We start from the raw sequence: 23808 nt of genomic DNA, 5'->3' as shown, positions 1-23808 counted from the left end.
ATATAAATTTTTGTAAGAATCAACTGCAATGTAGTGCTTGGTAGCAAATATATCTAGAACGTAACTTGAGGTCATTTTGGACTGGGGTAAATCCAAAGTACATGCCGACCGTGATGGAGGGCTGGCCCACTGAAAAGGGATCTTGAATGGAGCAAGCGTCAGCGCTGAAAACTCGATGCGTCCGTTCGGATCCATTCAGCCAGGTGGATGCGTCATCATCGAGCCACAGAGTTTGGTCCTGTGTCGGCGTCAAACTCCTTTGGATGTATGTGATTTGTCTCTGTCGAGCCATGCAGAGATGTCTTCGGATCGGCGCTGCATTGTCATCGAACCTCGCAGTCGGGTCCTGCATCTTCATTAAATTGGCAATGAGCCGGCATCAGAGGGCACTGCGTCAATTATGAGTGCTGCAGAGGCTCGATGCATTGCTTGTGGTTGAACCCACTTCTGAGGCCCAAGACTGGATTGGCATCTCAGGCAAGGGAGGACTCACAGTTGGCAGAGTCCAGCAGCTGAAGCAACGTTGAAGAAAGTCTTTGATGGCCCTGAGACTTCAAGAACAAGGGGCAAGCCAACCAGCCATTGGAGAACTTGGGTTCAAGGATGTAGAGAGTGTTTCCAGTCCTTCTCACTCCCAGGCAAGAAGTAGCAGGCAGCAGGCCAACACAGCAAAGCAGGTAGCAAAGTGGTTGGCCCTGCTACAGCACAGCATTCAGAAGGCAGCAGGGCAACACAGCAAATTAGTTAGCAAAGTGGCAGTCCCTCCTGGAAGCACAGCAGCTCTTCCTCCTGGCAGAAAGTCCTTGGTTCCAGTAGATGGTGAAGTTTGAGGTCCAGTACTTATACCCAGTTAATTCTTTGAAGTGAGTGAGACTTCAAAGAGAGGCCTTTGAAGTGCACAGGTTCCCTGTCCTTCTGTCTCTGGCTATAGACATTCGGGTTATGCAGCTCTTTGTGTAAGGAGAGGCACAGCCCTGCTTAGGTGTAAGTGTCAGCTTCTCCCTTCCTTCCATCCCAGGAAGACTCATCAGCCTGGGGATGGGCGGGCCTCCAGCATGCAAATGTCACACCCAAGCTCCCTTTGTGTGTGACTGTCTAGAGGGAATGCACAAAGCCCAGCTGTCACCTACCCCAGACATATATTCAGAGACAGGCAGTGTTACAGAATGGTTAAAATAAGAAAATGCCAACTTTCTAAAAGTGGCATTTTCAGACTTACAATTTAAAATCTGACTTCACTATAAGTTATGATTTCAAATTGTGAGTCCAGAGACACCGAACTCCAAATTTCTATCTTGTCCCAACTGGAATGTACACTTAAAGGGTGCTTCAGGGTAACCTCAATGTTAATCTATTAGAGAGACAGGCTTTGCAGTAGTGAATAAACAATTTGAACACTTTTTCATCACCAGGACATGTTAAACGTAAAAGTACCTCTCCAGCTTTTAAAGTACACTGCACACTGCCCTTGGGTCTAACTAGGGCCTTTGTTAGGGGTGACGTATATGTAATAAAAAAGGAAGATTTGCGGCTGGCAAGTGGGGTCACTTGCCAGGTCGAAACGCAGTTTAAAACTGCACACAGGGGCTCTGCAATGGCAGGCATGAGCCATGTTCAAAGGGCTACTGTAGTGGGTGGCACAATCAGTGGTGTATGCCTACTTGTGGCATTTAATTTACAGGCCCTGGGCACATACGCTGCACTTTACTAGGGACTTACAAGTAAATTGAATATGCCAAATGTGGATAAGCTAATGTTACCAGGTTTGGAGCACAGAGGACCTGCACTTTTAACTCTGTCAGCAGTGGTAAAGAGCACAGAATCCTAAAGCCATAAAAAATGAAGTCAGGAAAACAGGAGGTCAGAAGGCAAGGGGAAACCATCCCAAGGATGCCAGGGCTAACAGTGGTTTTGGTTGTCATGGTATAAGTGGAGAAGGGGTTGGCATTAATGATGGTGTCAATGATAATGGTCGTACTGGTGGTGGTATTTTAGTGATAGTATTGGTAGTGATCATAATAGAAGACAACAAACAATGTTTTGCAATGCAATGGGTCTCGCATTTGCTCGACGTAGAGCTATTAGTGCTGAAAAATCCTAACCGGACTTTTCTTGCCACATAAATTGAAATTGAAAAGTGATACCGTTTTACATAAGTGATCCGATTCAAAGTGCCTCGCCATGAGCGTGAAGGAGACACACAAAAGGAAAAAGAGGTTCGCTCGCGGTCAGACGTATCAGCAAAAGTGCAATTAGCCATGTAACAGGGTCGATGTCCAAGGTGGTAACCAAAGTGCCCCAAGGAGGGACCAACATAAAGCAACCCTTGATAGCAAAGGTTTCTTGAAGGGCAAGTCCATGAACTAGCGATAGCGATGGGCAAGAAGTGGATGTGGTTAAAAGCCCAAATAGATAACAACAGAGCGGAAAAGCAACGCTTACGTGCTGCTATGCTCAGCCTAAAAAGTGGGAAAAAATCGAAGTTGTTGAAAAACAGGGGGGACCAAAATATCTCTTGTCCTTGCCCAAAAATCCTATAGTGGGAACACATGGCGGTCAGGAACCCACAAATACAAAGCCAATTGTAAAAATACACATTTTTGACAGATAAGTGCCCATATGCATTTTTAAGACATATTATATTTTTAGCATAAAGGTTGCATGCTGCAGACATAATGCGCTGTCGTTCTAGCCTACTGCTTTTTCAGAATATCGGTGCTGCATCAAATCACTGTCTTTCCCTGAGAGGTCTAAATTTATCTTTTGCATTTTGCAAAAATAACGTGGCAGTCACTCTTACTTCAGAGAATGACAAACTAAATTACAGCCAAAAATTTTCTTTAAAGTGGAAGAGTCTAAGCAGTAAACAAAGAGCTCGAACCACAATTTATTTGAAAGTCAGAATACAAACAAAACATTTACCCATTAACACAAATCAAACAAAATTTAGCAACAGCTTGCATGGCCCGTGACTTTCTGAATGCACAAAAGAAAAAGTGTGCAACACTATCTTGAACAGTAATTGAACAACCCTCTCGTTATACGGTTATGTTCCCAAACATCTCAATCCAGCATACAGTAAGGCTCACTACCCTATTTTACTTGGCGCACGCACGCTGCCCCTGAATCACAAGTGCATCTGGTGCGACATGCATGTAGGAACTAAAGGTCATGTCTGTCCAAAGTAATCTTACTGCATGAACCAAAACATGCAACGGAGCTTACACTTCAGTCAAACACGACTTATGGAGATCATCGTTCCCGTACAGGTGAGCAGTCACTGGGTGGTTAACATGTTGCAAACGTTATTTGAACATTGGGCGTGGTCAGCAAGGCAACATGGCAAACACGAAGTAAAACAGCTCCGCTTCACCGCCCCATTATCCAACAAAATGATGTGAGACGGAAGCAGCCCGGCGGGGGAAAACAAGATCCCCGCAGCCTGGATGCTACTAGACAGCAACTCATAGCGGCCTACAAGCAGCTACATCAAAGCCGCGAAGAAGACATACGCAAACTCTGTTGAGGGCTCCCCTGTGGGGGTGCCGTTTAAGCCTCCTGGGCGGAAAAATCCCAAGGAGCAAAACGACTCACTGCAACCGCAAGTCCGTGCCATGAACACATCGAGGCAGGCACTTACTTACTGAGTAAAGGTACTGGAAACGCGAATTGAGGATGCAGAAGGTCGGTACAGCTGGAACAATTTTCATGTAGTGTGGCTCCCAGAGGGCATTGAGGGTCGGAATGCGGTATAATATGTAGAACGCTGGCTGTGTGACTTGTTCCCTGCAGACTCTCTGTCAAGTTTCTTTTCCATCGAGAGCCCATAGAGTAGTGGCACATAGACTTCCATCTAGGGCGTACATCAGACCTATGGTGATCCGATTCCTCCTGAACTTTCAGGACAGAGACGCAGTGTTAAGGGAAACCAGTACATTACCTGAGATACAAGTTGAAAACACCAAAATCGTGTTCTTCCCAGATTACACTCTAGCAGTCCAACGACAAAGAGGAACCTTCCTTGCATTAAAGAGCAGACTCTGCAAACTAGACATTAAATATTCCTTACTGTTTCCAGCCCATTTACTGGTGATGACCAAAGATGCCACACAATTCTTTGACGCCCCTGAGGCTACATGGGAATGGTTGGAGAGACCAGGTTTGGAGGGTCAGAAAGCTGCCACCCCGAAACAGCAACGTGCACATAGAGAGTCCCTCAAGAGAACAAGAGGCTCCAAGAGACCTGCTCCAGATCTTGAACAAATAATAGCTGAGAGAAGACAGGCACTAAAACAAGCAGCTGCATTACCAAACACACCTCACTGCTCAAGCCCGGAGGCATAGAAGATACTGAGATCAGACGTAGAAAGCTCCGTTACAGCATTGCTCTCTGGAAATGACTCCCTGCACCCACCAGATGTCACCTCACAGACGGCCGACACTATAATGTAGAACACTAAATCAAGTCAGTAGTTGGGATGGTATACAATAGACAGATTAAGCTGCAACTGTAAGCTTCCCTGAGATTCAATAGGGGTGGCTTCCCTCTTTCACTCTTTCCTTCTTTCTCTCCTACCTCTTTGCTTTTCCTCATAATCTTTACTGACATGTGAGGCCGTTCTGTGCTGGTCTCTTGCTATTTCGCCACTGACTCCCCCCTTTAAAGTAAGTATAATTGTAGATTTGGGCAGCCACTGGTTAATGTATACTGCTCTCATGGTATTCAACCTGTTGTTGTTTGTAAGTTGCACTTTAAGCATTTATTGTTTCTGCCAGCTGATTGACATATGTGCCAGCACCACTTGCTATAGGGTGATGAGGATGGCTGGGCTTTGGGTTTTCCGATTGATGGTACTGATGGGAAGGGGGCCCATGGGTAGGAGGGTGAGGTCACAAACTCTGTATGGCTCCCACTAAAATACTGACCTGGAATGTGAGAGGCATTCATACACCTGGAAGACGATATGCCATTTACTCCTATCTTCGAAGACACGCAATACAGGTTGCGCTGTTTCAGGAGTCCCACCTGACAACACCGGAAGCCGATAGACTATGGCAAAAATGGCATAGACAGATATATGCTATTAACTACTCCTCCTATGTTAGGGGGGCCTCATCTGGATACGAGCGGGGACCCCATTCGCAGCTGAGGAAGTGGTGGTGGACCCAGATGGTAGATACGTATTAGTGAAAGGCCGACTGGACAGTAGACATGTCCTCATTTGCGGCATCTATGCCCCTAACACTGACCTGATTTAGTTCTTGCAGCACTTATCAGACATACTATCCCATTGGGGGCATATGCCCTGGTTATTGGGAGTAGGCTTTAACAGCATTTTAGATATAACACTTGATCGCTCCTTCCAGCCACTTTCTCACACAGTAGCGACTTCCAATGCACACAAATTGACTAAATGGTTGCATGATTGGAATCTCCTTGATATATGGCGTATTCAAAATGGTCTCACCAGGATCTACTCTTTCTACTTCGCCTCACATAGATTACATATGCACATTGATAGATTGCTCTGCACTGCTCACCTCATACAGCACATACAACATGTAGACTACATAGGCCGAATCCACTCGGACCATAACCCACAATATCTCCAGTTGGATTGGGACAGTGAGTGCACACCGGTGCCTGCATGGCGCCTACAGACAGCGGTGTTGGAGGACCCGTTGTTTCAGGACTTGTTTAGTCACATGATAATGGATTACTTTGACCAAAACCAGGGCTCCACCAGCGCCAAGGAATTGGAAGCCTTTAAGGTGACCCTGCAGGGACATTGTAGGGGACTAACCTGGAACATGCGTAAGCACTTAGATGGGGAGGTCACACTGCTAGAGCGGAAACTGATATAACTAGAAAATGATGCAATACACAATAATGAGACCCATCCACCACTTGTTGCAGCTCAAAAGGAGCATTTGACTCTCTTGGAAAAGCTATGATGCTTAAACTATGCAGCAAACACAGCTAAAACACATGCCACTGCAGATATGACCAGGTCCCTCCTGGCATGGTTAGTAAAACATGATGCACCTCAATGCCACATTGCAACATTATATGGCTCCTCATAGACATTGCTATACATGCAACGCGAAACACATATTGAGATGACCCAACATTTCACCACACTATACCGCACTACTGGTTTCCCTCCCACACATATAATTGACTCTCACTTGGCAGGTCTTCAACTACTGAGGGCGACTCCAGAACAAAAAATTGAATTGAATGAATCCATCTCATTATTGGAAATTCAAAATGTTATCAAAGCCATGTCTACTAACAAAACTCCTGGTCCAGATGAACTGCCTTCAGAGTTCTATAAGGCGTATGCCTCACAACTCGCACCCCTTCTGTATGAGGAGGCGCTGGATTTTTCGAGGCTACCCAATACACTGGGATATGCCTTTTTAACTACCCTTCCGAAACCACACAAAGACCCCACACAGGTTAACTCGTATAGACCACTGGCACTCCTCAATGATTACAAGATATTGGCTAAGATCATAGCTGATCACCTGGCGCAGCTAATGTCCAGCCTGGTCCACAGAGATCAGAATGGCTGTGTACCAACTCAAACTACATCATTTAATCTCTGTAGATTCACAAACATGGTCCGCCTACTACAACCCTCATCAATATAGAAAGGGGCACGTATCAGCAATGCCCTTTATCCCCACTCTTGTTCGCCCTTGTGGTGGCCCCCCTAGATTTAATTCTCAGATAAAGAGATAAAGAATGGGGAATACCTCTGGGCGATGGGTGCACGTGGTCTCACTTTATGCAGATGATATCCTGATATATTTACGGGATGTCACGCAATTACCCACCCCCATTATTACAATACCTTTGCGAAACTCTCAGGACTCCAAGTCAATTGGTCTAAATCCTGTATCTTTCCATTTCCATCCAACACGCAGGAGTCCAGCACCCCCCCCCCAGCAGAAGCACCGTTGATGTGGCAGGGGCAGACTTTTAGGTATCTGGGAATTCAGATATACCGCACAGATGAGCAACTAGTAGAGGGCAACATTCGACGGGCATTGTCCTCGCTAAGGGCACAGGTGGCCTATTCGAAAACCCTCCCACTCTCTGTGTCCGGCCGGGATACATTAATAAAAATGGTTGCCTTACCCCACTTATTATATTACTTCACAGATCTCCCAATATACATCCCGGCATCACTCTTCCGTGCAATAGAACGCATACTCAGAGAATTCCTGTGGTATGGCTCCTGATGCCGGGTGGGCCTTGCTAAGCTTTACAGAGACACTGAGCAGGATGGATTGGCGCTTCCCAATTTCGAGTTGCACTATCATACAGCCCAACTTCAGTGGGTGTCGCATTGGCTCACTGGCCAGAGACTGACAGACACGGCGACCCTAGCCCGGGCATTGAAGCTTATGGACATACTCCATTTATTCCACCCATGTACAAAACACCCCTAACCCGAAGCCCCACTATTGTGGATGGCGCATTGCTGTTATCCATGGAGTCTACACCTTACTAGGGAAGTCACCCCTTATGTGCCGGCAAGGCACTGGTGGGAAAACCACGGGGAACACACATTACATCCACAATGGAACTCACTTCTTGGACTACAGCGAGAATCCACACGCTTGGAGACCTATACAATAACCACGTTCTTCTTGCATTTAAGGCTCTACTGAAGAGCACTGGTTTATCCTCTGGAGGCTTCCTTCTGTATCGCTCACTTATTAGAGCGCTGCGACACATTTGGGGGGACATAACGCATGAACTGCTCACACATCTGACAATGCAGAATCTACATGTACTTAGTGCGGGAAGCGCATCTGATGCATTGGTTGGCAGAATCCCTACGACACCACACTTCCCCTTCACTCACACGACTACGGGGCCAATGGGAGGCCCATAGAAGTGCACTCTACACAGACAAACAATGGTCCCAAGTATTGGAGAGCCCACTACACGTACCGCGTAATGCCATATTTTGCGTCATCCAATACTATATTATCCACCGAGCTTACCTGACACCACAGCAAATTAATTGCTTCTTTCACAGGACAGATGAGGATTGACCCAGATGCCACCTGTTAGATGCAGATATTTTACATGTGTTATGGTCCTGTCCTTCTCTGTGCGATTACTGGAAGGCAGTGCTGAGCCGGTTGAACTTATTCTGAAGAGGGGGGGCTGAAATTATATTTTTCCAAGGGCCCCTCACTGGCTTTCAGCTGATAGACATGTATTTGACTTAAGTGTATTCCAGAACTCTAGCGGGCTGGACCCAGGTCCAGAATGTAGGTTTTCCCACCTCTATTTCGAGTGAGTTATTCTTCTGTGTTATTTGGGCCAGTTGTGAACATCTGGCCACTATAATTTGCCTCCGTGCCTTTCCCCATCATATCACATGGCTGACAGGTGAGCAAAACCAGCTTCCTAGAGGCCATCTGCGTGACGTCTGTCCACTCTGCCATAAAATTAAAAGTTAAACATTTAGCCAATGTTAGTAAATATGTCCATAAATACCAACAGCATTTGGTATATTTGTCAAATTTTGCTTTGTTTTTCTACGTTCATTAAAAAAATGGTTTCGCACTTTCTCTCGAAAGGGTAATCCAGATGGTATTTATTTTTTGAAGATGAAAGGGTGTAAGTGTGAATCAAGGCCGACAGCCAGGGAAGTCTCTTATAGTCTTATGTAGTTTACCCAATGGGAGTGCAGGAACACTAAGCAATATAGAAAGAGGCAATAGGCATTGGTCGTATTTTTCACTCCAAGATGCCCCCTGGGCCCTACCTGTTTAAGTTGGCCCATTCCAGGAACCATTGTGCCTAACCTAAAAAAAAAACAGCAACCTCCTGATACTCGATTTTATTTCACACACGTGTAAAACAAAAAGGATGTGGTAACTAGAACAGGACGAAATCTTAAGAATTTGATGTATTTTGTGTTTTGCAAAATTCACAAGCTTGGGTCCATTTTATGTTATGTAAAAATCCAGAATATGCCTTGTGAGAACCGTAAAACTGCAGCGGAGTGACATTTTAGGCTCCGCCCAGTTTTCTGCCCGTGCTTTGTATGACTTTTTTTTGCGACGTGTGCTCTCTCATGATATTGTAATGTGAGACACTAGCCAATTATATGTTACACAAAACTATGTGTATTTCACATGACCAGCATAAATGTTATTGGGGTACTACAAGTGTGTGCCATTAACTCATATCTGTAAATGACCTTTTTTATGTCATAACTGTGTTTATGTATTGTGCTCTCAAAGAACTTGTGATGCCAAATTTTGAGTTTTTTTCTTAATGTCTTTGGATATTTGAGAGATCTGGTATGAAATACGGCCTCCTGTTCCATGTTAGCATCTATGGCCTACAAGCGAGTCTTAATTTGAACCAGTGGTTTCTGGTACTCAGCACTGGCATCTAATTGTCAACACCAGCACTTATGACAGTCTGCCACATGGTGGCACTTTTTGTCTACTTTAGACATGAGCACTAAAGCTGTTGGTTATTAATTCACCACACATTAAAATGACTAATACCAGCCATCCAGGCCATTTTTATGGCTTTGGGGTACTGGAATAATCTGAACTGCACACTTGTGTGCGAACGATGGTTAGTAGGTGTGTTGGTAGTGTCATTCGTAGCGCTGGTAAAGGCAATAGGTGATGCAAGATGCATTGGCCTCCTGATGATGGACCTGGCACTTATTTTTGTTTTTAAACTAAGCATTGCCTATACGTCTTTTGCAATATTCAATTGTAATCCCCTGATTTCATTTTGTGACACTTACCCCATTTATGGAAATGAGTGTAAAGCTGGAAAGCACTTTACTACCAAGGAACTTAAAAATGAAATCTTTTTTAAGCATGCTGAAGCGGCACGGAGACACCAAACCATAACACACGACGGTACATTGAAATATATGGCGCAAAAACACAGGCGCATAATACAACATGTATTTTGCTCTTTGCAAACGTGCAACCTCAATTTTGACAACCACGGACCAACAGTGCAGCCTGTTTCAGAGTACACGTGATGTCTAAGGGGTCTGGTGGCCCACCAAGAAACACGACCTGGATGCACCACTTGAAACCTCTGCCCACATTGGACGGCTCCAGATGCATGTTCACTGATGATCAGAAACCTCCACTGCTGCTTTGAAACGTTTGATTGTCGTCATGCAATGCAATGGACTAATAGATTAGGTACAAAATTGACTATGAGAGTTTACAGCTCCCCGTAGACAACATGAAACCTTTAAACTGAAAAATATCACCTGAAAGCCTGGCAGACTTTGTGGTTAAAATTCTTCTTTTACATCCACTGTTTGCAATTTGGAATAAATATAGCCTCCGTGTGAAGCTCAAGACCTGCCCCCAGACCCAAATTTTGTTCTGTTGAGGGACAGTTTAGGGTAATTACCCGGATTGCCATGTTAGCCTCCCTCTCCTACCGGACTGGGAGCTTGGGTAACTTACTTTATCCACATTTGCCACAATTACTTTATCAGAAACTAATTGGAGTACCAGCAAAAAGTCTGGTATACAGCAAGCATTTGCTTTATAATGCTTGACTCAGCTTCAACTCCATGGGGCTGCATTTTCTGGGAGCTTCATCATGTTTAGAATCCTGATAGCTAATTATGAATGGCTGCATCAGAGGGAGCCACACACCACTGGCATATACACCACATCTTGTGGAGGGTTGTTTTTCTCATTAGTCTGCAACAGTAAGATATGGACTGAAGCCTGATGGCTACATGATAAGAAATTAAATTTGCTGTGCTGTAAGGAGACAGTTCTATTTGGATTCCTTTCTTAGCCTAAGAAAAATGCAAACAGCCTCTGGCTACTTGCTGGGGCACAGACCCAAACATCTTGTGCCCCACCAAGGAACCAGACATTATTTGGATTTTTTCTTACCCTGTGGCTGACATGCATACTTTTTGTAGTTTATCAAAAGCGCACACTACCCGCAGCCAGAAATCGATCCTCTGTTTACAAGGACTCCTCACTCTGCTCCAAACATGCACCACTTTATATAAAAAAAACAATCTAATGTAGCAGCAAAACTGTCAGTGAATGAAGGGTAAATATATGTTTGAAATATGGCCAGGAATCTCACTTTAGGACTAAGGGTCATTTGTTTCACCCCGAATCCTGGATCACCCAAAATTATAGGGTACTTTGAGAAAACGTTTGCAAAAAGTGTGTTTTTGAGTCAAATAGTATACAATAGGTGGGGAAACAGATATTAACAATTTTTCTTCCATCCTGCAGTCGCACATTTCTCCTAGTTACAATGTTGGCATGTGTAGAAGTTAGAAATGTACGGCCGTCATGTTTCCAAACAGACCAGTGGTGAAACCTGTAACCAAAAGGCAGATACCCCCAAAAACAGCATTTTGCTTGCAGTTGCTTTCCACATTCTCAAACTGCACTGCACCCAGATTATTATATGTGGGCACCTTGAACAAAGCTTGGAGTCAAAGCCTTGAGAGGGATATGGCCCTGTGTGAAGGGGACTGGAGTAAATTACAATGTCTTAAAACAATTTGCTAAAAACCTGACAGACGTCATGTTCTACTGCCACCTGGGAATCTGGGCAAGGGAGGTCTGGCTTGGACCAATAGATTTCTTAGGTCATACTGAATTGAAAAATATGTAGGCTTTATAGTTTCCTTACAGTCCTGAATTTAATCCCTGTCACCAAATGACCTGTGCAACAAAGCAACAATTCTGATTTAGTGATCTGTGCTAATATTACACCATTGTTTGTACAGCCTATACAAAATGTGTAGGAGAGCTCACACAAACTTGGTCTTCCCAGGCTCTGGACAATCAGAACAACATAGCTTTGCCTGGTGTTTATGTTTTATATTTGCCCATTTGAGAAATGAAATAAAAAATGGAGGAAATTTGCAAAAAAAAAGAAATGAAAATAACTGTATTAATGCTGTTTGTACCAAACTTCTTCCCTGAATGTGCTGAAAAACACCTAGGAAGTGATTACGAGTTGGGCGGTTGAACCTACACAACTCCAATACGGCAGTGGTGAGGCAGCCATCAAGGAAGCGGCCTCATCACCGCCGTATTATGATGTTTTCACTGGGCTGACTGGTGGAAATATTGTATTATGACATTTCCGCTGGTCAGCCCGGTGGAAACAGTGTGCGCCTTTGCCCTTGGCTCCCTCAGGGAGTGGAGGTGATCAGCACTGTGGTGCTGAACTCAGCACCACCGTGGCTGACCATTACTTTGACCGCAGGCAACCCGTCGGGTTCCCTAAACCTGATGGGGGCGACAGCCTCCTGGTGGTCCGACCACCAGGATCATGATCTGGCAGTCGGACCACCAGGATTGCGGCGGTCCAACCTCCACCGTGAGTTTGGCGGTCTTAGGACTGCCAAACTTGCAATGAGGCCCATAGTGTGTATGGAAGCAACCAAAGACTAAAGAGGTGTTTCATCTACCCCATGAAATTTTTTGTAAAGCTCTGGCACAGTATTGTTCAGACACAATAGCAGTGAAAGGGTTAACTTGCTGTCCCTTGATTAAAGAGGTTTACTTCTCTCATACAGCTTGAAAGAAGGGAAGTGCCTCTTTCTATCTTTTTGGCTTGTTTCCTTTTAGTGCATTTCAATCCTGACAGCCAAGTACTTTATGTATTCTTGTGCCTGTGTATATATATCACGTTTTATTAATGTAGCTAGCAACCCTTAGGCCCTTGCAACTTTCTTTTTCCTTACTTTGTGAGGCTGGCAAGACCATGTGAGACCTTTGCCTGGCACTGAAACGCTGCCAAGACCTCCGTTTGGCCCACCTCACAATGAACATTCACAGCACGGCAAGATTGCGACGTGTCACCTGTACTCCACGTCTCCAGTTCCACCTTTCTGTACATTGTGCATATCTCAAGATGCTTTCCAGGGCTCAGGATGGACTTCAGGTTTTACAACTGGTCACACTGGTGAACTGTATCTTTCTTTGACTGAGTGTGCTGCATTGCCCTGCTTTGTCACCAATTGCATTGTGCTGACGTGCTTATAGCCAACAGGTGAATTGTGTAGAATCTAAAATAAAGCCTTGCGTTTGAGTCACATTTGGCATCCAGTTGTTTTATATTAAAGTCCCTCCAAATGAGTATCACAGATGCCACATTTTTTATTTAATAGATTCCCTCATTCTTAGATGCTCCTCTGCTTCTGGGAGCGCTCACCTCGTGGCATCTTGCTCTACACTGTCCATCGCACTTCCTTCCCTTACTCAGGCAGAATGCCTACCTAGGCCTGTATTACCATAAGGCGCACTATCCCTGTTTGCGCCATGATGCACCTTTAAACAGTTGCGCCAGGTGCAAACAGAGCAAGTGCACCCATTAATGGTGATCACTCTAACCTCAGGGCAGAAGTAAACTCTCACTGCCTTGAGGGCAACGCATTGAAGTGAGATGAGAACTGCTGCTTCAAAGCCGCTCCATGTTTCACAGTGCACATGGCATACCCCCTGCACTTTAAAGATAGATTAGAGATCCCCCTGCAGGCGGGTGCAGTGAGTGACTGAACCCGCCTGCAGGGCGATATTTGGGCGGTCCAAGGACACTCTTTCTCCCCTCCAGAGAACTGCCTTTGCGAGATGCACTGAAAGTGCGCCACCGTTTTGTAGCGCACTTTCAATGCGCCTCCTAAGGGCATGTTTGCCTCTGCACCCGCATCTGTAATACAGCGCGGGAGCAGAGGCAAAGTGATTCCCTCATTTGCATGGGGGCATAAGGGAAAGCTCTGACATGATAGGACTGGTGCTAAATGTACCCCAGCACTGTCAATATTACAGAAGGAGCTGCACAAGCATCTGCGGCCCTTTCTGTAATACCAAAGTGCCCTGGGGACACACAAAGCGAGCACACTTGCCCGTTGGTATTGACTGTTCCCATGAGTAAAATGCTGTAGGCTTTTTTCTGTATTTGTTCTTGGCTTTGTGGGAGCTGGAGGAGGATGGTGGGTGGCAGGATGGCACAGATCTTTAGCTTCAGCGGAGTGGAGCTTTTTTCTGCTACCCCAGGATGAAGTACATAGGTGGGCAAGAGAGGGAGGCAGAAGCTGCCCTCAGCCTCTGGAGCTTCCCAGATGTCTTCGGAGTCATTGTTTCTGGGCTCAGAATCACCAGAGCCCAGGAGTTGGAGTAATCGATAAATTTAAGCCAGGAAAACCCAAAAACCTGTGTTGCCCAGAGCGGAATCCCTAAAGGGATACCTCTCCGGGCAAGTTGCAATAAGGAGCAAACAGAGCTCTCCATCCATTCCAACAATAGTGGGATGGTTTTAACCAAGAAACCACTAATAGGCACAACTTTGAACTATATTACAGGACATGGGCATCTTTATTGGCGATGCACCTTCACACCCTCGTTGATAGTTAATCCCTAGCAACAGAGGATGTGGCACGATTATTAACCTGTACTCCAAAGGTCAAATTTGTAAGTGTTCCATTGTGATAGGGGTCTGTGTAGAGCAGACAGGTCATATTAAGTTGCCACATACAATCACTATCCCCAATAGAACCCATGAGTAGGTGGGGAATCGATTAAATATTTGTGAATGGTTGATAGCAAAAAGAAAACTTGATGCTTTGGTCACCTAGACGAAGTGGCAGAAGATAACTGGTTTAAAGGTCGCTCCTATTTGTTAATGTGGATGAAAAAGCACTGCATGGCTACAGTTCGCCAGTTTATGTCTCTTGCATCTGTTATTTTGAAAAAAGCTTATACTTACAAAGACCAGGAAGACATAAAAGTTTGTAAATTCACTGGCGCCTTTGTCTTTGCATGAGAGAATGTTGTTTTATTCATATGTGAAATCTGCTAAACCGAATATATTGACCGAGACTAACAAATTGTGTCTTAAACCAATCTGTACAGTTCTTCAACTATGATGATGCTATTGGCTTTCAACTACATATTTGGTGTCTGATTTGAAGGAGGCGCCCTGCAGCAGTGTGCGGTTAACTTATGTACTTGCTTTAATGGAAGCCAGTGCCTTTGGAGAGGATGTAGGATACAAATACAAGATGACAATACAAACTAGATCTAAATGTTTTGTAATGACTGCACACAGTTGTAAAGTAGGGTAAGAATTTATTGATATTGTGTAGTGTTTTAATTGTTTGAATTGCATATCAATCAGTTCACTAACATTACTGATGCTTACAGCCATAAAATAGCAAAAACAAGAAACATAGGTCATAACTATTAGTGGCTCATTAAATTACGCCCTGTGCGTAAACTCCTGTTTACGCACAGGACGGAATTACGAGTTTGATTTTATTTTACAAATCCGATAATTATAGGATGCGTTAAATAACGCAACATTCGATATATTTCGGAAGGTCAAACCTGCAGAAATTTAACTAGGGAAATGATACAGTATTTGCCCCTTTATGCAGATTTTGGTGCGTTAAACACCAACATCGGCATGTTATTCCCCATAAGTTCATTATAGGTGTTATTTATCGCACCCAATAAATAACGTATCTTGTGGTATCATCATTTATCGGAGGTGTTAATGCCCGAACTCGTAATCAGGCCCCATATAGTTTAAAATTGAATACGTTTTCAAAATGCATATTCGGTAAAATTCAGTAGGCTTCCAGCTACCAATAATAGCAATATGTTTATACAGTTCATTCCATTTCATTCATCGGAATACATTTAGAGATGTCTAAAAGAGACGAAAATTAAGTATGTAATGATGTTAAACGGTGCAGGCAATGGACAGAAAATCGTTCTGGCTATTTCCTCTCGATGACCAATACAAGCCATATATAAAAACAACACATTGGGAAAGTAGTGACATTGTGCAAAACAGATGATGGATAAGGACTCACTCTAGCTCTTTCCTCAAGATAAGCCAAGTGGACCATGTATAGGAAGACAATGGCAATATCATCTATCCTACAACATAATGAAAGGGTCTCATGGTTAAGATCTTTTTTCTTAAATAGAGGAAGGAGCCAGTTTTGTCTTGGGCCAGATGTCTTTTAGCAAAAAAGCACAGAACATAGAACCGAGTCTCTACTCCCAATGTACACGTCCAGAGTTGGGATAGATGTACAACAAATTTAGAACAATAGACTAAGTGGTTAAGTCCCCAGTCTAAATTTTAAACATAGCATGTGCTTCATTTCTAGATGTAACATTTCTAAGTATGGCACTTGACGTCGAGTATAAGACTCGAAATAATTGGCAGTCAAAGGGCTATGGTAGATTTCATTTACCTTTCCCTTGACAGCTTAAAAGCTCCCAGCATCAATTTGACTGGGGTGCTCGCATAAATGATTCAAGCCTAGACCACCAAGCACTTTGCATTCATGCCCCCTCCAACTGAGGCATTTTATGCGCTTTAAACATAATACTTCCATGGCAAATTGTAAGTATTGACCCCAAATCTTGGCACCATGTAGTGCTGTTATAACCACTTTCTGCCTATAAACTTTCAGAATGGTGGTTGGCTACTTATTCTTTAGGTCAGTGGTTCCCAACTTGTGGTCCAGGGACCCCTGGGAGTCTGCGAAGCCTCTTCAGGGGGTCCGCAACCGCTTAGAAAATTCAATAATGTTACCAGATTAGGTGCCCACCTTTCAATAATGACTCAGTGGGGGGGTCCCCGGACTCCAAAAAAGATTCAGTGGAGGTCGTCTGGCTCCAGTAATGATAACGTGGGGGTCCACAGAAGTCAAAAGGTTGGGAACCACTGCTTTACGTGACTCTCAGTAAAGCTTTGCATCATGCCTTAAACTTGACTATAGATTTATCAGAGTACGATGAAAAGGCCTACCATGGCACTAAACTGGTCTATCTTTTTTCCCATGTATTTGAAATTATCTCTTCACTCGTAGACCAAATGTCAGCACCATAACTTTGTGTTTTTATGTTAATAGACAATTTTTTTTTCCTCAGAGAATTTCTCAATCATAGCATGCGTAGAATTTTCAGTCAAAGACATCAACACTGTGTCGTCCGCATACAACAAAATCAGGACCTTCACACTGAGCAGTTTTGGAGTCTCCAGACTAGACCCCTCCTGGCAGGTAGTAACATTGTTTATAAAAAAATCAAAGAGAAGGGGTGCACAACACAGTCTTGCCACACTCCTGTGGGGATACGGAAAGGAGGACTGCATTCCCCTTTGGAACTAAATTGGACCCTCGCTGTGTGCAGGAATGAAGATCTCTAATGGTTGACAGCAAAGGCAGGTCAACGCTCAACTGCTGGATTGTACTCCAGAACTTTGGCCTTTGCTGCCAGATCAATGACAGTTCTTAGATCGAGAAACATGAGGTCAATAAGTCAGTGTTAAATCTTTATTGGGACAAAAAAGCCATAAAAGAATCACAGAAAGTGCAACACAGGCTATTATCACAATGCGTTGTCAGTGTCTGTAAGTACCATCATATTCATCAAAATACAAGAATTCATTGATAAACTAAAGTACATATATAAACAACTCTAAGGGCCTGATTACAACTTTGGAGGAGGTGTTAATCCGTCCCAAAAGTGACGGTAAAGTGACGGATATACCACCAGCCGTATTACGAGTCCATTATATCCTATGGAACTCGTAATACGGCTGGTGGTATATCCGTCACATTTGGGACGGATTAACACCTCCTCCAAAGTTGTAATCAGGCCCTAAGTATCCATGCTATGTGCAGGGAACAGCAGACTTACAGATAATTATAAATGCTCATGGTCCATCATCAATCATCAAGTCAGCTTCATGTCATAGATCATGAGATGATGTGAAAAGGAATAGAAAGAACACATTAAGACTGATCATTATTCAGCCTCATAGGATAAGCCTTCTAAATGCGTCTATGTTTCCCTTCATTTGTCTGACATAAATCCACTGTATCAAGCTTGCATAAATAATTGAAAGCATCCAGGTAATAAAAACGTTTTGTGACAAAAGTAAAGGTTTTAAAATATAATATAAAATCTCCACAAAAAGATAAAATGCAGTGTAAAAATTAGAGATTTACCATTGCATGGGCACTTAGGTGATTTATCATCCAATCCCCCCACTCTGGGGAAGGCTAAAAGTGAGATATAGTGAGCATTTCCTGACTGCATCATATTCATATTGGATGTAAATGGAACGCTTGGTCTATAGTGCCTAGTTAGTTAATGTTTAGTGTGCATCCACCCAGCCCTGCAAATGGCTCAGGAGCACCCGGTTAAGTATTTTTTCACCCTGTTTAAAAAGGCATTGGGGCTATAAATTGCAGGATCAGTATGGCTGGATGTTTTGTGCAGAGGGACCAATATGGCAGATCAGCAAGACTGCAGGAAATGGTCTGTCTGCAGTGCTACATTACAGACCTTGACCAAAAGACCTACTCAATATTCTGGATCTGCTTGGAAAAGGTCTACAGGAACTATATCAGGACAAGGGGCTTTATTGGTATCGCTGTCTTATGGCTCTTGTCTCCTCAGGAGGGAGGATGTGCAAGCGTTCGACATCACCTTCATCTGCACTCTCTGGCATACACTAGGATCTATCAAGTTCTTGATTTACCAGATCTTTGAAATGTGCTAACTGTGTGTTTGCCCCAGTCTGATGTTCAATCTTTTGATCCTGCCAGGAACAAATAAGGTTTCAAAACAATTTGACATTTTTTGATTTTGCAGCATGCAATAATATTGTTGCATTGCTGCCTTTTTCTTGTATTTCTTTCTTGAGTCCAAACATCATGCTTCAGAGCGAGGTAAGTTTCTGCGCTTCCTTCAGGCTGTTGAGAATACTTTCAGATATGACTGACTTTCAGCATCATAATAAGCAAGTTGATAGCTCCACTTTACTACCTTCCCTCTTTAGGGTTTCGTTGTTATCCAGAACAATGCTTTTTTCCCATCATGATGATGCCCGGGTCTCAACTCTTCTAAACTCACGAGAGCCGGATAGTCATACTCCTACTTTTCTTCTGATCTGCCCTTAGGTAGAGCATTGTGGTCGCTTTCAATTCTAGGACTTATCTTTAAGTTGGTCACTTTGCACCATGCCTCGGCATTTATATGCATAGTCTATCAGACTTTTCTTGCACCCCTGTCTAAAAGTACAGTTTGACAGATTATTCAACTCTGTGGGGCCTTTCAGAAAGCACATACCCATATTCAACAATAAGGTGGTAAAACCTCTTCTGCTTCAGTTTTTCTTCCATCAGGGATGATCAGTTCCCGGTCACCCAAACCTTCATCTTCTTGGCACCAAACCTCCAAGCACCTGGTTGGTGGACAGATATTTATATTACCACACACTATCAAAAAGATCATTTATTTGCTGCATTTTGTCATCTCTAACTTTACCAATAATATCGACAATGGGCCATTCTGCTCCTACACCTTAGTGGTAAATATATGTCCATGATGACTATGCTATCAATGGCGGCTGGCAATTTTAGTAGGGAGGGGGCAGAAGCAACACATGCACATGTACACACTCACATCCATGCGTTCACACCTGCCCACACAGGCACCCATTTACAACACTCACTCACAAATACACATACATACATTTATACATACTCACACCCATGCACCAAACATAAAAAAAAAACATAAAACTTACCTTTACTACAGCTTAGAAGGGTAGCCTCAAAGGCCCCAAAAGGGTTGGAACAGCAGCCTTCACTCATTGGCCGACCTTGAGAAGAAGCAGCAGTTCTTCACTCGTCACAGAGTGGTATGGGTCAATGAGACTTGCTGTCTCTACCCCACTCTGTGACGAGGTGCCACTGATTGACACTCAGCCCGGGGCATGATAGGGCTTAAAACTGAAGCGTCCAGGTCCGAGCATATCAATGACACTTCTCCTTGCCATGAGGCAGAGGTCCTCAAGGAACTTTTGACAGGCTGAGGAGGTCCTGCATACAGGGCTTTGAAATCCTCAGCCTGGTAAAGTTCAGCTCGGGCACTCAGGTGCCTGTGCATTTAGCGCATGTGTTAAGATCAGGAGATCCTCAAGAGCAGTACCTTCCAGAATCCCACCTTCCAGCAGCTCTGACTCTGGTTGGTATTTCACAGACTATGAGAGTGGCTAGTCGAGAGGAAGAGAAATTAGGAATGTTACTGCGGGGAAGGAGACCCGCAAAGGAAATACACGTATACACCAAACCTTTACTACATTCTGAGCCTAGCCTCTCCTTAGCTCCAGGAGATGTGTAATCAGTACTACCAAAACTCACAAGACTGAGATGCCATCAGAATTAATCATTACATAATCAGTAGTCATAAAACGTACACAACTGTGATGCCATCAGGGTTAGTCATCCCACACCTTTCACCACAGCTGGTGGAGCCCTTTACAACTTGAATACTTATTGCCCTGCTTGACTTATTCTTAGATTCAGGAGTTATGTAATTAGAACTCATAGAACACACAGGTTTGAGATTGCATCAGGGTTAATGACAGCAAACCTTTCATCACAGCCTGGAAATAGTGCACACCAGTTTGCAGTATGATTCGCTTGCAATCTGCACTCAAGACTCAATACATTGTTTGTCAATAATCAAACTTCATTCGTAACACACTCAGAGTTGCTTCACCCTGGGGCTCACAAGGCAAAGTTCTAGAATATACTGTACTGTAATGCAACAATCGGAGAGTATCTGCCATGATGTGTACCCACAAATGATAGTTCCCAGTTGCGCTCCAATAATCCATCTTCCAGAAGAATCAAGGTATTTCCTACCATTTACTTTCCTTCACCAAGGTGTGTGCCAAGTTGCAATGCCACAGAGACAGGGAGGAATCGAGCTGCCCAGATAGCCCATCCCTCGCTTACCAGTGATTTGTCGAACAGCATCGCAGGTTCCCTCCTCCTGGGTGCTCACATGCCACAGCTGTCAGGTCTAGAGAAGTCGGAATAGCGGGCATGCTATGACATCAACTGGGCCCCTTATACAATACAGGAAGAAAGATGGCTGCTGAGAGCTCCAAATCCATGCAAGAAGTTGAGGATGGCGGCCATCTTAACCTAGTGTCAAAGGCTGGTGCCATCTTAGTTTAGTATGTGAGGATGGCGGCCATTTTGACATTGGCACGTTTCATCCCAGCAACATTTGAGGAGCCCAATCAGATGGCAGTCAGAAGGCAGCAGCAAGACCACCACCATTGTGATCCCTTGCCACATGGCAAACCAGGGTGAGGGGACAGGATGGGGGAGGCAGCAACTTAGCCCACGAGCAGTCCACGACAGCATGTCTTGCTCCCAGCTGCATGACCGTAACAAGAAGAGTGTCTGTCAGGCTGTCCTTTGTTCTGCCTGACAGATTCATCAGGATGGGGAGAAAGGTAGGAGGCATGGTCCCTCTGCTTGTACAGGTGGGCCGCAGCTGTATAATATTTTTTTTGTTGAATGTCCAGTAAATGCACCTGTTGGACATCAGTGTGATAGCATTAACAAGGAGCTTTGACATTGATAAGCCCTCATTGGCAGCCCCTGTTTCACTTTCTTGCCATGGTGTGAAAATCGGCATACCTATCTAAGGTTTTTATATTAGTTTTGGGTGATATATTTTAACAAGGGTATCTGGGATATGACTATTCAAACATTTTTTTATTAGATTGTTGATTGGTGGATGTTATACCTTGTTTCTATTTCTTTTCAGGGCCTCCTGGACCAAAGGGTGACCAAGGACATGAAGGAATGGAAGGTGAACCTGGAGTTCCCGGCTTGCCTGGGATGCGTGGTAATGCATGGTTTTACTTCTTTTTTGTTCTTTTTTTAAAGACTTGATCACATGTTATTAAAATAGTTGCGAGCGGTGTGCAAAACCTTTCCTGAAACTGTGTAAAAGCTAGCAGATCCTTTCTCAGCTGTTAATTCTTGACTTCGGACTCATGTTAAAACAAAGGTATATTTGATGTGGACAGGATAACTAAGTCACTGAAAAAATACAGAACTATATAGGGTAACTATGTGTATACAAATCAGTGTCACCAATTGTGGCTAATAAACTCTCTGCCCTAAATTTGCCTTATCCTTTCTGTCTAGCAAACGTATATTGTTAGTTTTATATATATATGTGTATAGATAGATAGATAGATAGATATATAGATAGATAGATAGATAGATAGATAGATAGATAGATAGATAGATAGATAGATAGATAGATAGATAGATAGATAGATAGATAGATAGATAGATAGATAGATTATATCTCACCAGGTCGATGAAAGTCCTCCCATCGTAAGCAGCCGCACCAAAGCAAAGGCTCACAGCATTACGCCACCGTAATTTACCATTTGGAAAATAAGGGAATTATTCATCCATTTTTTTTCGCAAGAGTACTTCACCTTTAACAGGACGCCAAGGCATTTCGGATAGACGCCTTCCACTGGACAATCTCCCACACCACAAACATCACAATTTAAATGTGCCATCATGATCTTTTTCCACATCCCCCATAACCCAGCCTATTCAAAGCAATGCCTAATCTCCCAATCCAAAATGGGGACCATCTTTAAATGTCAAAATACTCCTAAAGTATAACCTCATAGTATGCAATTGCGCACATTTTAATGTTCTACGCCTATTTGTAGAATTAATATCTCTCTCTCTTGACATATATATCTATCTATATATATATATATATTTATATATACATATGTATATGTATATATATATATATATATATATATATATACACACACAATATAGTTTATGTGCCATTCAGTGTTGGTTGTGGGATACTCATCGAATTACTTTTGAAACCCAGACTGAGGAGGACTTCAATTATTGATATTTTGTAAAAACTGTCCATTTACTGACGTATGTTTCAGAAATAAGGGCCTCCTCATATAGCATGTCAATGTTTTTCTGTCGGGTTTCTTTTTTTGTTTTGTCCACTTAGATTATCTATCTATCTATCTATCTATCTATCTATCTATCTATCTATCTATCTATCTATCTATCTATCTATCTATCTATCTATCTATCTATCTATCTATCTATCTATCTATCTATCCACTTTCCCGTTACAAGGTTCTGTGGCATTACATAAAATGTCAGGAGCTGAGTGGAGAGACAAGTGATTGCCAACATGCCCAGCCTTGCATTTTCCTAAAAAGAGAGTTGCTTTCTTTCTGCTTTCAGCTTGGCCAGAAGCATTTTGGAGTGTGGATGGTTGGATTCTGAAAGCCCTGCCAGCTCAACTGGCCCTTATCACCTTAGATACATAAAAAATAAGTGATTTGAAGAACTTGTCACTTTGCACTTTTTATAAGAAGTAAAGCAATTTTGCGAATTGGATGAGGACCAAACTGAGCCTTTTTCCAGTGAGGCACACTTGGCAGCAGAGTGTGTTAACGAGAGATGCACCTCTGCGGTGTGTGAATGAATTCTGCAAACATATTATAAGAGGGCAATGAAAACCTGGGGGGGGGGTTGATTCAGTCGCAATCTGTCATGATCCCGAGATTTCTTACTGCCATAGCATGAAAGTTTTAAATCAGCAGGATAAGTTTCATAAACAAGTTCAGTTTTCAGCTAGTTTGCATTCACCACGGAATGAGCTCCAGAGAGGGCCTGCTTGCGGAGGAGTCAGTAACACCCAGGTACGTGCAGCAAAATCTGAGTATCCTCTGAACACAGGAAAAAAGAAAAACTCACTCCATGCACCAGGCAAGCTAGAGTGGACAAATGTAAGAAGAACAAGGAGAGAATGAGCGTCTCTGAGTGACTCTTCAAGTGCAGGGCTTAAGTGGGAAAGTGCTGTACATGGCAGGAATCCAAAATATATCCC

At 43.5% G+C, this 23808-nt stretch overlaps 1 protein-coding gene across 1 annotated transcript in view; it reads left to right on the top strand.

Moving 5' to 3' along the window:
• The window catches only part of SCARA5 (scavenger receptor class A member 5), a 1183581-nt gene that overhangs the window by 506128 nt on the left and 653645 nt on the right, over nt 1-23808 (top strand). Inside the window, exon 5 of the mRNA XM_069233727.1 lies at nt 21673-21753. Within this exon, the coding sequence (XP_069089828.1) occupies nt 21673-21753 (81 nt within the window). The remainder of the gene's footprint in view (nt 1-21672; nt 21754-23808) is intronic.

Source organism: Pleurodeles waltl, chromosome 5 (assembly GCF_031143425.1).
Source record: "Pleurodeles waltl isolate 20211129_DDA chromosome 5, aPleWal1.hap1.20221129, whole genome shotgun sequence".
Classification (NCBI taxonomy): domain Eukaryota; kingdom Metazoa; phylum Chordata; class Amphibia; order Caudata; family Salamandridae; genus Pleurodeles; species Pleurodeles waltl.
This window is presented reverse-complemented; position numbering and strand designations above follow the sequence as displayed.